General features: G+C 44.7%; 2 protein-coding genes across 3 annotated transcripts in view; one reads left to right on the forward strand and one right to left on the reverse strand.

Annotated features, from left to right (window-relative positions):
* The window catches only part of NUP210L (nucleoporin 210 like), a 123,223-nt gene extending 109,527 nt beyond the window's left edge, over window positions 1-13,696 (forward strand). The window contains exons 34-40 of the mRNA XM_021089795.1: window positions 3,311-3,437; window positions 4,387-4,536; window positions 6,811-7,061; window positions 8,001-8,205; window positions 12,807-12,908; window positions 13,424-13,498; window positions 13,599-13,696. Coding sequence (XP_020945454.1) covers window positions 3,311-3,437; window positions 4,387-4,536; window positions 6,811-7,061; window positions 8,001-8,205; window positions 12,807-12,908; window positions 13,424-13,498; window positions 13,599-13,696 — 1,008 coding nt within the window. The remainder of the gene's footprint in view (window positions 1-3,310; window positions 3,438-4,386; window positions 4,537-6,810; window positions 7,062-8,000; window positions 8,206-12,806; window positions 12,909-13,423; window positions 13,499-13,598) is intronic.
* RPS27 (ribosomal protein S27) lies at window positions 14,369-15,981 on the reverse strand. 2 transcript variants are annotated; one of them, XM_003125735.3, is made up of 4 exons: window positions 15,909-15,981; window positions 15,488-15,596; window positions 14,815-14,925; window positions 14,369-14,454 (listed from the first exon to the last, which is right to left on the reverse strand). In XM_003125735.3, the coding sequence occupies exons 1-4, from the start codon at window positions 15,912-15,914 to the stop codon at window positions 14,426-14,428; spliced, it is 255 nt and encodes an 84-aa protein (XP_003125783.1). In that variant the 5' UTR covers window positions 15,915-15,981; the 3' UTR covers window positions 14,369-14,425. The 2 variants fall into 2 exon arrangements, with proteins under 2 accessions (XP_003125783.1, XP_020945453.1); XM_021089794.1 differs by having other exon boundaries at window positions 15,676-15,947.

Here is a 17,281-nt window from a genome sequence, read left to right on the forward strand (position 1 = left end):
GCGGCCCTAGAAAAGACAAAAAAATAAAAAAATAAATAAAATATTGTTATGGCTACTAGTTGATACTAGACTGTAGAGGCAATGTAGAATCTGAAAGAACAGTTGGGAGGCTATTATTGCAGTAACCCAGATGAGATATGACAGGGAACTAGGGTAATAACAGAGGAGGTGGTGAAAATTTGATTAGATTCTAAATATATTTTATAGATATAGTTGACAATTTCCTGACAGACTATATATAGGGTGCAAGAGAATCAAGAATGACTTTGAGTTTTGAGTTTGGAGGGAGGTTTTTTGCTTTTTCAGGGTTGCACCTGAGGCATATGGAAGTTCCCAGGCTAGGGGTCGAAAGGAAGCTGCAGCTGCCGTCCTACACCACAGCCACAGCAACAGAGGATCCGAGCTGCATCTGTGACCTACACCACAGGTCATGACAACACCAGATCCTTAACCCACTGAGCAAGGCCAGGGATTGAACCCACATCCTCATGAATACTACTAGGGTTTATACTACTACAACAGGAACTCCTGACTTGGGTTTTTCATTTGTTTCTTTGTTTGTTTAATGGCCGCACCTATGGCCTATGGAAGTTCCTGGGCCAGGCATTGCCCAGCCACAGCTTTGACCTGATCTACAGCTGTGGCAACATCAGGCCGGGGATCAAACCTGTGCCTTTGCAGAAACCTGAGTGGCTACAGTTGGATTTTTAACCCACTGTGCCATGGCAGGAACTCCCTTACTTAGGGTTTTTGTTTTTTTTTTTTGGTCTTTTTAGGTCTGAACCTGTGGCATATGGAGGTTCCCAGGCTAGAGGTTGAATCAGAGCTGTAGCTGCTGGCCTACACCACAGCCACAGCAATGGTGGATCTGACCCATATCTGTGACCTATACCACAGCTCATGGCAAAACCAGATCCTTAACCCACCGAGTGAGCCCAGGGATTGAACCTGTGTCTTCATGGATGCTAGTCAGATTCATTTCCACTGAGCCAGGATGGGAACTCTCACATATATATATATATGTATACATATATATATATATATATATATATACATACATACATATATATACATATATATATACATATATATACACATATACACATATATATATATACATATACACACATATATATACATATATATATATATTTTTTTTTTTTTTTGTCCTTTTGCCTTTTCTTGGGCCGCTCCTGCGGCATATGGAGGTTCCCAGGCTAGGGGTCCAATCGGAGCTTCAGCCACTAGCCTACGCCAGACCACAGCAATGCAGGATCCGAGCTGCGTCTGCGACCTACACCACAGCTCACAGCAACGCCGGATTGTTAACCCACTGAAGCAAGGGCAGGGACCAAACCCGCAACCTCATGGTTCCTAGTCAGATTCGTTAACCACTGTGCCACGACAGGAACTCCCTCACTTATATTTTTGATTGAATGACTAAAAGAACAGAATTACCATCAACTGAAATGCATAAGGAGTTCCTTGTGGTCAACAGGTTAAGAATCCGGTGTTCTCACTGCTGTGGCTCTGGTTACTACAGTGCCATGGGTTCCATTCCTAGTTCTGGAACTTCCATATTCCATGGGCATAGCCAAGAAAGAAAGAACGAAAGAATAAAAGGGAGGAAGGGAGGAAAGGAGGAAAGGAGGGAGGGAGGGAGGTAAGGAAGGAAGGAAGAAAGAAAGAAAGAGAGAGAGAGAGAAAGAAAGAAAAAAAGAAAGAAAGAAAGAAAAAAAGAAAGAAAGGAGTTCCCGTCGTGGCGCAGTGGTTAACGAATCCGACTAGGAACCATAAGGTTGCAGATTCGGTCCCTGCCCTTGCTCCGTGGGTTAACGATCCGGCATTGCCGTGAGCTGTGGTGTAGGTTGCAGACGCGGCTCGGATCCCGCCTTGCTGTGGCTCTGGCGTAGGCCGGTGGCTACAGCTCCGATTCGACCCCTAGCCTGGGAACCTCCATATGCCGTGGGAGCAGCCCAAAGAAATAGCAAAAAGACAAAAAAAAAAAAAAAAAACAGAGAGAGAGAAAGAAATGGGTGAGACTCTTGGTAGAATGGTTTTGAGATTTGTTTTGGTCCTGAAAAATTGGTTGTCTATTAGCTGTCAAATGGATATGTTGAGGTAGCTAGACATAAAAGTCTGGGAGTCAGTGATAGGTTGGGGATCTGCCATTGTCAGTTCTGTGGCTCAGGTCACTCAGGTTTGATCCCTGGCCTGGAGACTTCGGGCATACTGAAGGGCATGGCCAAAAAAAAAAGAAAGAGAAGTTCCCATCATGGCTCATCAGAAACGAAACTGACAGGCTTCCATGAGGATGCAGGTTCGATCCCTGGCCTCACTCAGTGGATTAAGGATCTGGCGTTACAGTGAGGTGTGGTGTAGTTTGCAGACGAGGCTTAGATCTGGCATTGCTGTGCTGTGGTGTAGGCCAGGAGCTACAGCTCCAATTTGACCCTTAGCCTGGGAATCTCCATATGCCAAAGGTGTGGCCCTAAAGACAAAAAAAAAAGAAAGAAAAAAATTGCAATTTTCTTCAAAGTCATTTTTTCCCCAAGGTTTTATTTTGTTTTGTTTTTGGCCACCACTCTCCCCCGCCTCCGCACCCCCTCAGCATATGGAGTTCCCAGACCAGGGATCAGATCCAGTCACAATTGTGACCTAAACCGCAGCTACAGCAACTCCAGATCCTTAACCCACTTAACCCAGGGATTGAACTTTCGTCCCAGCACGCCCAAGTCACCGCTGGTCCCATTGCACCTATCGAGAACTCTTAAAGTCATTTTATTTTTTTTTTATTTAATTAGTTTTTTTGTCTTTTGTCCTTTTAGAGCCGCGGCATACAGAGCTTCCCAGGCTAGGGGGCGAATCAGAGCTGTAGCTGCTGGCCCACACCACAGCCACAGCAACGCCAGATCCAAACCGAATCTGCGACCTACACCACATCTCACAGCAATGCTGGATCCTTAACCCACTGAGTGAGGCCAGGGATCAAACCCTCAACCTCATGGTTCCTATTAGGATTCATTTCTGCTGCGCCACGACGGGAGCTCCTCAAAGTCATTTTAATAGATAGTCATACAAAGGGAAGATATGTCAGAAGGAATAATGGACAAAGACCTCCTTTTAGAAAAAAATATTTTCTTCTCGAAAGTGAACAGATTTTGTGGTTCTCAAATATGTGATGACCAGAAGGGCAATTTGCTCTTATGTGGAACAGATGTTTTAGTTAAGTAAGTTACAGAGGATGGAGAGGAAGGGAACCAGATTTTCTAAGAACTTAGGTACCAATTTTCCTTTGGTTTGCTGACAGGTGGTGGTCAATACATCATCAAGATTAACACTCAGTTATGATCTCAAGACTTATCTCACCAATACCCCCAACTCAACTGTGTTCAAGCTCTTCATCACCACTGGCAGAAATGGTGTCAATCTCAAAGGTCAGGAATCTCTTCTTAGGTCTGGGTGATCATTCCCAACCTTCCCATCCTCCCTCAGTTCACTTACCCCTTTGGATTAGCAATCCAAGTTTCCTTCCTTTCCTTTCTTTCTTTCTTTTTAGGGCCGCACCTGCGGCATGTAGAGGTTCCCAAGCTAGGGGGTCTCATAGGAGCTATGGCTGCCAGCCTACACACCACAGTCACAGCCATGCCAGATCCAAGCCGAGTCTGCAACCTACACCAGAGCTCACAGCAACACCGGATCCTTAACCCACTGATCGAGGCCAGGGATCAAATCCACAACCTCAGATTCATTTCCGCTTCGGCACGATGGGAACGCCTTTCTTTGTTTCTTTCTTTCCTTCTTTTTTTCTTTCTTTTTACATCCATGCCTGTAACATATGGAAGTTCCACTGAACCACAATGGGAACTCCCACTGACCCTCTTTCTTGATTTTTTTATTTTAAATACCAGGAGTTCCCCCACTCCCCTTGGACTATAAAACTGTAGCCCACCTGATCCTTGAGGCAGAGCCTCCTTACCTGCCCCCTTGCATCTCTCACAAGCGTCCTATCTTAATAAATCTATTTCTTGCCTTAAATAAACAAGTAAATAAATAATCAGGAGATCCCATTGTGGCTCAGTGGATAAAGGACCCAACATTGTCTCTGTGAGGATGTGGGTTTGCTCCCTGGCCTCACTCAGAGGGTTGAAGATATGGCTGCATGCTGCAGCATAGGTCACAGTTGTGTCTCGAATCCCATGTTGTGGTGGCTGTGGTGTAGGCCCCAGCTGCAGCTCCAATTCGACCCCTTGCCTGAGAACGTCCATGTGTCACAGGGGCAGCCTAAATTAATTAATTAAAATAGCAGCTGCTTCTATATAGTTGTCTCCCCTTTTATAAATTATTCTTAGTAACAAAGCTATTTACCTCTTTTCTGCTTATTAGGAACCTGCACCCCAAGTCAGGCCTTGGCTATTACAACAATACTTCTTCCAGAGACCCTCATGTTGTGCCATGTACAGTTCAGTAATACTTTGCTAGACATTCCAGCAAGTAAAGTCTTTCATGTCCATTCAGGTTTCAGCACAGAGAAAGGTGGGTTCCACCAATTTAATCTGGTTTCCCCTGTTTTCTTTTTTCTTTCTTGCTTTTTTAGGGCTTCATCCAAAGCATATGGAAGTTCCCAGGCTGGAGGTCAAATCAGAGCTACAGCTGCCAACCTACGCCACAGCCACAGCAACTCAGGATCCGAGCCTCGTCTATGACCTACACCACAGCTCACAGCAACACCAGATCCCCGACCCACTGAACAAGCCCAGGGGTCCTCAAGGATACCAGTCGATTTGTTTCCACTGCACCACAAAGGGAACTCCTCCCTTTGTTTTCATATTTGTGCAAATATCACCTTCTTATTGGATTGCGTTTCAACTTTCCAGTTTCATCTGCTATATAACTATGGAATCTTTCTCAATCAGCATTTTGGTTCTATCCACCCAACATATATATAGAACACGTGTCTTTTTTTTTTTTTTTTTTTTTTGTCTTTTTAGGGCCACACCCGCGGCACATGCAGGTTCCCAGGCTAGGGGTCTAATCGGAGCTACAGCTGCCAGCCTACACCATAGCCACAGCAACTCGTGATCCGAGCCGCATCTTTGACCTATACCACAACTCACGGCAACGCCAGATCCTTAACCCACTGAGCAAGGCCAGGGATCAGACCTCATGGTTCCTAGTCGGATTCATTTCTGCTGCACCACAACAGGAACTCCAATATAACATTTGTCTTTATAATATGCTATGCTTTTCTATTATAACTTACTGTTTTCTCCTTTCTTAGCCTGTTATCTCTGTGAGGGTTGGATTATGTCTCATTCCTTTTTTTTTTTTTTTTTTTTTTTTTTTTTTTTGTCTTTTTGCCTTTTCTAGGGCCACTCCTTCGGCATATGGAGGTTCCCAGGCTAGGGGTCTAATCGGAGCTGTAACCGCCAGCCTATGCCAGAGCCACAGCAACGCAGGATCCAAGCCGTGTCTGTGACCCATACCACAGCTCACAGCAACGCCGGATGCTTAACCCACTGAGCAAGGCCAGGGATCAAACCTGCAACCTCATGGTTCCTAGTTGGATTCGTTAACCACTGAGCCACGATGGGAACTCCTCATTCATCTTTTATCCCCAACTAGTAGCAGAATGTTTGAATGTTGTTGAACTGAAGGATATTCCACACAGAAGAATGGCATTAACAAGTGGGAAGTAGAACTAAGCATGACATTGGGAGGACTTTATATAAATCAACTGACCTAAAATGAGATGATTCAGGTCAAATGTAAATAGTGCTACAACATGGAAGAGCGTCTGCTCCAAAGTCAGACAGTTCAGTAGTATGGGTAATGAGACACCACTGAAGGAAGGTTCATTCAGCAAACTGTTGAGCACCAAAGAGAATGCTTGGTACCAGGATAGGCACTGGAGGTATGGATGAGTAAGACAAGGCTTTTAACTCTTACTAGTAGTGCACAGGGTGATTAGTTATACAATAAAGATATACATAGGATGCCAAGATGGCAGAAATATCTACATCAAACCTAGGGGTTAGAGTTAGGTTTTAGAGGAAGTAACCTTTAGAAGGATGACTAGGACTGAGGTAGATGTGAAGAGAACACGACATTCCAGGCAATATAGAGCCCTGAAAAAGTTTTCAAAAACAATTTTAAAGCAGTTTTTAAATTATCTCATGGCAGTACACAGAGTAGCTAATAAAGAAGAACAGGAGGCAAATGGAGCCATTGCAATAATCCGAGCATGAGTTGATGAGGGTCTAGACCAGAATAATAGAGAAACAGTAACAGAAGGGGCAGATGTGAGATATTTCAAAGGGTGAGTTAGCAAGATTTGGAGGATGACTAGACTTAGGAATGAAGGAATGGATTTTAAAAGACAACTGAGGTTGAGTGTGGGTAACTAGAAAAACAATAGGATTGACAGAAATAAGGCCATCAAGATATGGTTTGATAGAGAAGTGATTAAACCATGTTCAAAGCTTGCCTTTCTTTCACAAACCATTTACCAATCTCCCAACTCCGACTGCTTCATCCTATATCCCTTTAATTTCCATTTGTATTATACCAAATACTCCCTGACATGTCAATTTACCAATTATGGTATTCCTAAGTTCAATTATGGGTTCCTGGGGCTGTTTTTTCTTTGGTAACCACCCTCATAATGGCCAACAGTGTGCTAATAGTGAATACTTAAAACTGAGTTCACATTTTCTTTTGAATTTGCATATAACTATTTTTCCTATTCTAATCCAGTTGGCTAAATAGAGCCTCTGAACCTTCCTGCTCAGTTTTTACTCTTTTCTTCAGGGGCTTATGTCTGCCTAATCAAGGTTCGACCACAGTCAGAGGAGCTGCTCCAGGCTCTCAGCATGGCTGACACCTCAGTCTACGGTTGGGCCACCCTTGTCAGTGAACGTAGCAAGAATGGAATGCAAAGAATCCTCATTCCTTTCACCCCAGCCTTTTACATCAACCAGTCAGAATTGGTTCTTAGCCACAAAAAAGACATCGGGGAGATAAGAGTACTGGGAGTGGACAGAGTTCTTGAGAAGCTAGAGGTATGTTAAGGACTGAAACAAAACAGATCAGGGTTTTGAGAAAGATGTTTGGGTTTGTTGGGGGTTTTTTTTTGTCTTTTTTTTAGGGCCGCACCCATGGCGTATGGAGGTTCTGAGGCTAGGGGTTGCATCAGAGTTGTAGCTGCTGGCCTACATCACAGCCACAGCAACTCAGAATCTGAGCCTCGTCAGTGCCCTATTACCACAGCTCACGGCAACGCTGGATCCTTAACTGACTGAGCAAGACCTGGCATCAAACCTGCATCCTCATGGATACTGGTCGGATTCATTACCACTGAGCCACAACGGGAATGCTGTGGAAGATTTTTCATTTGAAGTCCAGGGTAAAGGAACAATTACTGTATGTCTTGATAAAAGTCACCACAGAATGGAGTTCCCATTGTGGCTCAGCAGGTTAAGGATCTAGCATTGTCTCTGTTGCTCAGGTCACTGATGAGGCAAGGGACTCAATCCCTGGCCCGGCACAGTGGGTTAAAGGATCCAGTGTTGCTGTAGCTGTGGCATAGGTCGAAGCTCAGGCTGGGATGGAATCCCAGCCTGGAAACTTCCATATGCCATAGGCATAGCCATAAAAAAATATAGGGAGTTCCCGTCGTGGCACAATGGAAAGGAATCTGACTAGTATCCATGAGGTCGCAGGTTTGATCCCTGGCCTCGCTCAGTGGGTTAAAGATCGCGTGTTGCTGTGGCTGTGGTGTAGGCCAGCAGCTACAATTCCGATTCGACCCCTAGCCTGGGAACCTCCATATCCTGCAGGTGTGGCCCTAAAAAGACCAAAAAATTAAAAATAAAAGAGTGACCTACTGTCAAACAGCGAGCTAAAACTAGAAACCTAGATGTTACTGTATATGCTTAAGATTGGAATGTATTGATAAAGAACTGATTTTCCTTCTTTCACACCATTTTCTCTTCTCCAAGGTCTTCCCCAGCTCCCCAGTTCTAGTGGTCTCTGGCCATAGGCAAGCTTCTGTCACACCTGGCCTGGTCATCTACCCCATAAGAGTAGTCAACTTCACTTCCCTCCAGCAGATGGCATCACCTGTTTTCATCAATGTTTCCTGTGCACTCACCAGTCAAAATGAGGCTGTACGAGTAAGAGCTAAGAAAGTTAAATCTGGTGCAGGTGAGCACTGGGGGCTCCTAGTTTTCATAGCGAGAACAAAAACCACAGAATGGGGGTTCCCGTCGTGGCACAGTGGTTAACGAATCCGACTAGGAACCATGAGGTTGCGGGTTCGGTCCCTGCCCTTGCTCAGTGGGTTAACGATCCGGCGTTGCCGTGAGCTGTGGTGTAGGTTGCAGACTCAGCTCGGATCCCGCGTTGCTGTGGCTCTGGCGTAGGCCAGTGGCTACAGCTCCGATTCAACCCCTAGCCTGGGAGCCTCCATATGCCGCGGGAGCAGCCCAAGAAATAGGAACAACAACAACAAAAGACAAAAAAAAAAAACCACCGAATGGCCAAGATTACTTAAACTAGCTATGGCATGGATGTTTATACTCCAAGCCTACTCCATAAAATATAACCTTCAGGGAGTTTCCACTGTGGCTCAGTGAGTGAAGGACCTGATGTTGTCTCTGTGAGGACTGAGGTTTTTCCCTGGCCTGGTTCGGTGGGTTGAGTATCCAGTGTTGCCATAAATGTGGCGTAGGTCACAGATGCAGCTCCAATTTGACCCCTGGCCTGGGTGTTTGTATGAGCACCCAATTTGTTCTGATTGGAACTCAGGCATTTTCACTACCATGGCCTGAATTCAATCCCTGGTCTGAGAACTGAGATCCCGTATCAGGATGCTACATGCTGCAGAAAAAATATTTTTTTAGGGCTACAGGTGTGGCATATGGAGGTTCCCAGTCTAGGGGTAGAATCAGAGTGCAGCTGCCAGCCTAAGCTACAGCCACAGCAATGCCAGATCCAATCCACGTCTGCGACCTACACCACAGCTCACACCAATGCTGGATCCTTAACCCACCAAGCAATGCCAGGGATCGAACCCACTGAGCCACAATGGGAACTCAAAAAAAAAAAAAAAAGTTGGAGTTCCTGTTGTGGCTAAGCAGGTCAAGAACCTGACTAGTATCCATCAGGATGTGGGTTCAATCCCTGGCCTTGCTCAGTGGGTTAAGGATCCAGAACTGCTGCAAGCTTTGATGTAGGTCAAAGATATGGCTTGGATCCTGCATTGCTGTGGCTGTAGCAAAGGCCTTCAGCCGCAGCTCCAATTAAACCCCTAGCCTGGCACCTTCCATACACCACAGGTGCACCCATAAAAAGAAAAAAAAAAAAGTTGAGGAAATTGAGATATTCAAATTCTTAGCAATAGCAATTGTTCAAGTCCAATCTGTGAGAACAGTTTTTAAATTTAGAGTTCATGGATCTCCACAAAGATCCATAGATAAGAATTCAAGGTGTCAGAGTTCCTGTCGTGGCGCAGCGGAAACTAATCCAACTAGGAACCATGAGGTTGCGGGTTCGGTCCCTGCCCTTGCTCAGTGGGTTAACGATCCGGCATTGCCATGAGCTGTGGTGTAGGTTGCAGACGCGGCTCGGATCCCGCGTTGCTGTGGCTCTGGCATAGGCCAGTGGCTACAGCTCCGATTCGACCCCTAGCCTGGGAACCTCCATATGCCGCGGGAGCGGCCCAAAGAAATAGCAAAAAGACAAAAAACAAAAACAAAAAAAACACTGAGGAATTACCCTCATGGCACAGCAGAAACAAATCCAACTAGGAAACATGAAGTTGTGGGTTCAATCCCTGGCCTCGCTCAGTGAGTTAAGGATCCAGCGTTGCCATCAGCTGTGGTGTACGTCGCAGATGAGGCTCAGATCTGGCGTTGCTGTGGCTGTGGCATAGGCCAGCAGCTATAGCTCCGATTAGACCCCTAGCCTGGGAACCTCCATATGCTGCGGGTACAGCCCTAAAAAAACAAACAAAATGAAAAAAACACTCTTGAGATCCATTCACTTCACCAGACTGCCAAAGTTGCCCAAGGCAAAAACAAAGAAACAAACAAACAAAAACAAACAAACAAAAAACTGGTTAGAACTCCTGCAATTCTTGGTGATAAGAGGGACAAGCAGTACAAGAGCACAACCACAGCAGGTGGGAGTTTATTATTGAAGTGTAGTTGATTTATAGTGTTAATTTCTGCTATACAGCAAAGTGATTTAGCTATACATACATGCATTCTTTTAAAAACTCTCTTCCACTATGGTTTATCACGTTTGTGTGCGTGTCTTTTTTGGGCCGAACCCATAGCATATGGAGGTTCCCAGGCTTGGGGTCAAATCAGAGCTGTAGTTGCCAGGTCAGAGCTGCATCTGCAGTCTACACCACAGTTCACGGCAACACCAGATCCTCAACCCAGAGTGAGGCCAGGGATTGAATCTTCGTCTTCATGGATGCTAGTCAGATTCATTTCAGCTGAGCCACAACAGGAACCCCTGGTTTATCACATACTGAATATAGTTGTCTGTACTATACAGAAGAACTTTGTTTATCCATACTATATATAATAGTTTGCACCCACTAACCCCAAACTTCTCCATCCCTCCCCCACAGCAACAAGTCCGTTTTGTAGATAGGTTCATCTGTGTCACATTTTAGACTCCACATGTAAGTGCTATCATATGGTAGCTCTTTCTGACTTACTTCACTTAGCATGTTAATTTCCAAGTCTATCCATGTTGCTGCAAATGGCATTATTTCATTCTTTTTTATGGTTAAGTAGGATCCCATTGTATATACATTCATCTTCTTTATTCACTCACCTGCCTATGGACATTTAGATTACTTCCATGTCTTAGCTATTGTGAAGTACTGCTATGAACACAGGGGTGCATCTATCTTTTTGAATGTATTCATCCAGATATATGCCCAGGAGTGGGATTTCTAGATCATACAGCAATCAAAAAAAGGAATTTCCATACTGTTTTCCATAGTGGCTACATGAACTTACATTCCTACCAAGAGGGTAGGTGGGTTTTTGCTTGGGTGGGAGTATTTAGATATATCCAACCCAATCTTCAGCTCATTCATACAGGTATGTAAGTACCTACTATTATGTGCTAAGCATGGTATCTACTGTAGAAATTCTACTTGTAGAAACTGGACAGGGCCCAAGTGGAACAGTGACTGTAGCCAGAACAAGGGGTGATTTTTTTTTTTTCTTTTTTTGTCTTTTAGGGCAGCACCCGAGGCATGTGAAGGTTCCCAGGCTAGGGGTCGAATTGGAGTTGTAGCTGCTGGCCAATGCCACAGCCACAGCAATGCCAGATCCCAGCTGAGTCTGCGACCTACACCACAGTTCACAACAACGCCAGATCCTTAACCCACTGAGCCAGGCCAGGGATCAAACCCTCAATCTCATGGTTCCTAGTCAGATGTTTCCTCTGTGCAACGATGGGAACTCCAAGGGGTGCTATTTTTATAAGTATGTCTTCTAAGGCTTTTTTTGTTTCTTATGGCCGCGCACAGCATTTGGATGTTCCCAGGCCAGGGATCTAATCCAGGCTGCAGTGACCAACATTGGATCCTTAACACACTGTGCCACAGAACTCCTACACCTCCTGACTTGTATTTGGACTTTGAACAGTGGGGCCTAATCAGGGACTATAGAAACTTTTGTCTTTTTAGGGCCACACTTGGAGCATAGTTCCCAGGCTAGGAGTTGAATCAGAGCTGTAGCTGCTGACCTACACCAGAGCCACAGCAACTCAGAATCTGACCCAAGTCTGCAACCTACACTCCAGCTTTTGGCAGTGCCATCATCCTTAACACACTGAGCAAGGCCAGGGATGGAACCTGCATCCTCATGAATAGTCAGGTTCGTTGCTGCTGAGCCACAACAGGAACTCCTAAAATCTTGCTTTTTAGTGTAAGGAACCTCAAATTATTCTTCAGAGGAGGCAGTTGTGAAAAAGTGATGAGAGGTAAGACCAGTTAAGAGCCCAGAGATAGACGGCTTATACAAGTGATGCAGAATAGGAACTAAGTATGAGGGTCTGGTGACAATTTCTCTGAAAAGGCCTGTTAAGTTCAGTTTAGGAAATCTGATGGCCTACTGGTGAAGGATCGGGTGTTGCCACTGCTATAACATGGGTTAGATCCCTAGCCAGGAACTTCTGTTATGCCATAGGTGTGGCCAAAAAATTTCAGGCAGTTAGGTGGGGCAGGGAAGAGTTCATTTCTAGACACCGAAGAATCTGAAATAACCAGAAGTGCCAGGTATGCTTCAAAGACACAAGTCTAAAGTTTTATTGAGGACAAGATCATATACAAATCATGTTCCTAGAAATGTCACCTGAGTAAAAAAAAAGACCAGTGGACAAGCGGTCATGATGATCCAAAGAAATGTTTCAGGCTAAAGGGGTTAAAATTGAAAGTTGAATCACCATAGATTGTCACAAATTTGGCAGCATGTCACTAGGAGTTAAGTGTGCAGGAAAGCCAACAATCATTTTTAAAGTGGCAGAGAATTTAAATACTCTTTTGTAAGCCGACGAGAGGCTCAAGAATTTAGTTTATTACACAAGAGATAGCCAAAGAGGTGGAGAAGCCAAGTACAGTTCACCTCTTTTTCTCTGCTAAGAAGCAGAAGAATTTCCTGGAGGGCTGGGTCCTGAGTACTTTAGCTAACTCTTAGGGTCACACAAGTTTTGTAAATGTGACGTCTGTCCCGATGTATGAAATAACTATTATCTTCTTTTGTTCTGCTAATACACAGATCAATGTAAAGATTCAGGTGTCCTCCAGAAGTTCATGGGTTCTTACCAGATCCTCTTTACCCTCTTTGCGGTGTTGGCATCAACAGCTTTCCTCTTTCTAGGTAAGGAGTCCTTATATTCAGCACCGTGGACTTTTGACTTGGAAACTGCCTTCATTTTATTTCACAAACTAAATGAGGATGAAAATTAGCTGTTTATCACATCTAATTTGGGACAAGCAATTGAAAGTGACTTAACCTCCCTACTCCTAGTCACCTAGAGGACAATAAAGCTTCTGCCCAACTTACTACCAAGAAGCAACAAATCAATGTGGCAAATATATCACTCGCAAATGGAAATCACCGCCAAACTTTAGATTATAGGTAGTTTTGCTCAGATTCATAGCTAGAAACATCAAGCAACACAATATATATCATTTATACATGCATTTCACATCTTTTAGTCAGAAGCTGAAAATACCTCTAAAAATCATTGAATAAAATTTTCCTATAGATACATTACTTTGAAATAATTTGAAGACTCACTGCTTTTTTATAGCCAAGTGGTGACCTGCCCCTTTAAACCTTCCCCCAAAGAAAATGTTTCATTGGTGACATCTCCCATGTTCTTTCCCCAGCATACAATGCCCTCCTCAAGAAGATACAGACAGTTCCAGTTGTTTACGTACCAACTCTAGGAACATCACAGTCAGGTAAAAAAATTACTATTATTTTTATTTTTGAAAAGCTCAGATATCACCCTCTTTCACTTTATTCACCCTTCATCAATTTTTCTTCCTCCTTCACTTCTAGGTTCTTACACATACACACGTTCTCCCCCTCCCTTCGTGAGTCCACAACCCCCACCATCCCAGAGGCTACAACATTGGCTTTGGAGTATAAGGCACTAACCTCTGCTCGGACAAGTCTCCTTTAAGTGTTGAGGACTGGAGATTTCTAGCCCTAGACCAGAAGCCAAGCAGCAATCTCTATACTCATAAGCCTCCTAACAAGGCTTCTGAGAACTGTGAATAAAAGATCCTAAGCTGTTTGCTATTAAAATGGTGTGTGGATTACATTTTACTTTTTTTTTTTTTTAAGAGCTGCACCTGAAGCATATGGACGTTCCCAGGCTAGAGGTCTAATCAGAGCTACAGCTGCCGGCCTACACCACAGCCACATCAGATCCGAGCCACATTTTCGAACTACACCACAGGTCACGGCAATGCTGGATCCTTAACCCACCAAGTGAGGCAAGGGATGGAACCCGCATCCTCATTGTCCCTAGTCGGATTCATTTCCGATGTGCCACGATGGGTCCTCCCCACTGCGATTGGGTTTTAAAGATCAACTGTCAATTTTTAATTCTAAACAAACATAAAAGTGAAAGCAAATACCCTATTTACATACTATCCCAGTTTTTAATCAAACTGCAGATTTACCCAATGAGCCTAGGGATAGAAATACCCCAAACGGACTTGGCCACTTACTTGCCCCAAATGACTCTAGACTCCACTCTTCTGGATGCCCCTGAATACGTGAGGTAGGAACTTCCTAGCAGTAAAACAAGACAATAAACAGGATGTATCCAAAACGTGTTTATTGGGATCATTTCCCATTCATCTTGACTCAGGGTGCTTTTAGTGCTGCTTCCGTCTGAAGGAGCATCCTGGAAGAAAAAAGGTCGTTAAGAATAACTGACAGCAGCCTCCTTACCCTGCTGAAGCCCCACAAAGTGATCTATGATACCAACAGGAAAGCTACATGTTATTTTTCTCAACTCCTTCAGTTCCTACGTAGTCACTGAAAGACCCTATTATCAGCTCTGCTTGTATGAAGCCCCTTTTATCACCCATCCACCCCAGCTTGAGACAGTAGCGTTCTGAGATTTAGAGCTTTCTAATAATGCTTCTGGAAGGAAAAAAAAAAAAAAAAAAGACTATCAAACCCAACCCTCTTGATGAGACATTATACATGATCTCTCTTAAAATTCAAACCTCAAAATCCTAACACTGATTAAACCATTTACCTTCTGTAAGCCTTGCTTTTCCTCCTGTAGGCTGGCAGAGGACAGTAGAGCAGCCAACACACAAAACTACTGTTTGTGCATGGCTAAAGACGGTGGTGATTTTATAGCATCCTGGGGAAAAAACCAAATTAGTTATTTTACTTTCTCCATCTTTTCTTCACCTAAACGTACGCTGTCCTGTATCAACTGTAAGATCAGAACGTTATGTAATTGCCGAAATTCACTTTCCCATTCTAAACTTGATTACCTAGCTCCACATATACATTAAAGCCAACTCGGAAGCTTCCTGGACTACCTGCCCCCATCGATGTTTTTTTTGTCACTAACATATAATATAAACATTACCATCATCCCACAGCCTGAAGAGGAAAGGAGTGAAATCAAAGATTATTGAAAAGTCAAAAAACAGAGAATCCTCTACTTGAACGGGAAGGACGCTCAGTAACTGTACCTTGCATCCAGGTACAAGTACAAAAATGACCACAGCAGAAACCCAACCTATCATCCCAGTGTCTCCTACTTTGCAGATGAAGTTTTGAAAAGAAACTACTCTGGGTCACTTCTACACTGCAAAATTCTTACTCATCTCACACCTTCAACTTTCAAGAAATGGGACCTTTTTGCAATTCTTGGGCTCCAACGCTTCCCCCACTCCTACAAGCTATCTCCTCACCTGGGCATTTCACATCCATGAAATAGGAATTGGGGCTCTGCACCAGGCGCTTCTTCTTGTGTTTCCTCTTCTCCTCTTCTGGAGAGGGATGAAGGAGATCCTTTGCGAGCTACGAGAAGTAGAAATGCAGAGATTTAGAAACCAACGGCGAACACGGAATGATGAAAACAGCCTCCGCTGCCACACACCGGGGAGAGCTCGCCCCTCGCCGCCCCTGGTGTCTGCGCAGCTGGGCCGCCATCTTATCTCCTCTCCGCTCCCGTCTATGCAGGGGACCCCGCGGGCCTCCGCGGTCCCCGTAGTTAATGTCCTGGGAAGCGCGAAGGGCAAATGAGTGCCCTCTGCGATCCGAAATCAGCGTGAGGGGAGCGTGCGGACAGAAGAGCGAGATCTCCGCCGAAACCTGGACCAAGAGACTCACAGGCATGTTCTCGAAGGGACGTCGTCACCGCCGGAAAGGAGCGAAGGCGGAAATCCTGCTCCTTATATCCACCGTCCTGCAGGAAGTGACGCATGGGCCTTCGGCCGCCATGTTGGGAAGGACTTTTTCTCACCGTCTGCACGCGGTGGAAAGAGCAGGGGGCTGCCATTTTTGGAAGGTCTCTAAATGAGAGACATAGGAGTGGCCACGTTCAGAGTGTGAGCTGGAGCTCCCAGAAGTTCAGTGTCCCCTCCTCTTTCGAGGTGTAAATGGACAATTTTATTTTATTTTATTTATTTATTTTATTTTTTGTCTTTTTTCTATTTCTTGGGCCGCTCCCGCGGCATATGGAGGTTCCCAGGCTAGGGGTCGAATCGGAGCTGTAGCCACTGGCCTACGCCAGAGCCACAGCAACGCGGGATCTGAGCCGCGTCTGCAACCTACACCACAGCTCATGGCAATGCCGGATCCTTAACCCACTGAGCGAGGCCAGGGAGCGAACCCACAACCTCATGGTTCCCAGTCGGATTTGTTAACCACTGCGCCACGATGGGAACTCCTAAATGGACAATTTTAAAACTTGGTGCTGCGCTTTGACAATAGGAGCTCTTTAGGGAAACAGCGAGACTGAGCCATGTCTGGAACTTCTTAAATTTCTTTGCCTTTTTTCAATAAGTTTAATTTACCTTTTTTTTTTTTTTTGTCTTTTTGCTGTTTCTTGGGCCGCTCGCACGGTATATGGAGTTTACCAGGCTAGGGGTCTAATCGGAGCTGTAGCCACCGGCCTACACCAGAACCACAGCAACGTGGGGTCCGAGCCATGTCTGCAACCTAAACCACAGCTCCCGGCAACGACGGATCCTTAACCCACTGAGCAAGGCTAGGGACCGAACCCTCAACCTCATGGTTCCTAGTCGGATTTATTAACCACTGCGCCACGAGGGGAACTCCTAATTTGCCCATTTTTAACAACTCAGAAATGTAAAAATTTACAGAAATGTAAAAAAAAAAAGAATCCATCAAAACGATATGGTACTGGCACAAAGTCAGAAATATAGATCAGTGGAACAGGATAGAAAGCCCAGAATTAAACCCACACACCTACAGCCAACTAATCTATGACAAAGGAGGCAAGGATATGCAATGGAGAAAGGACACCTTGTTCAGTAAGTGGTGCTGGGGAAACTGGACAGCCACATGGAAAAGAATGAAATTAGCTCACTCCCTAACACCATACACAAAAATAAACTCCAAATGGACTAAAGACCTAGATATAAGACCAGACACTATCAAACTCTTAAAGGAAAACATAGGCCAAACACTCTCTGACATAAGCGACTGCAACATCTCCTCAGATCCACCTATCAGAGTAT

The sequence above is a fragment of the Sus scrofa genome, chromosome 4 (genome assembly GCF_000003025.6).
Source record: "Sus scrofa isolate TJ Tabasco breed Duroc chromosome 4, Sscrofa11.1, whole genome shotgun sequence".
Lineage (NCBI taxonomy): Eukaryota > Metazoa > Chordata > Mammalia > Artiodactyla > Suidae > Sus > Sus scrofa.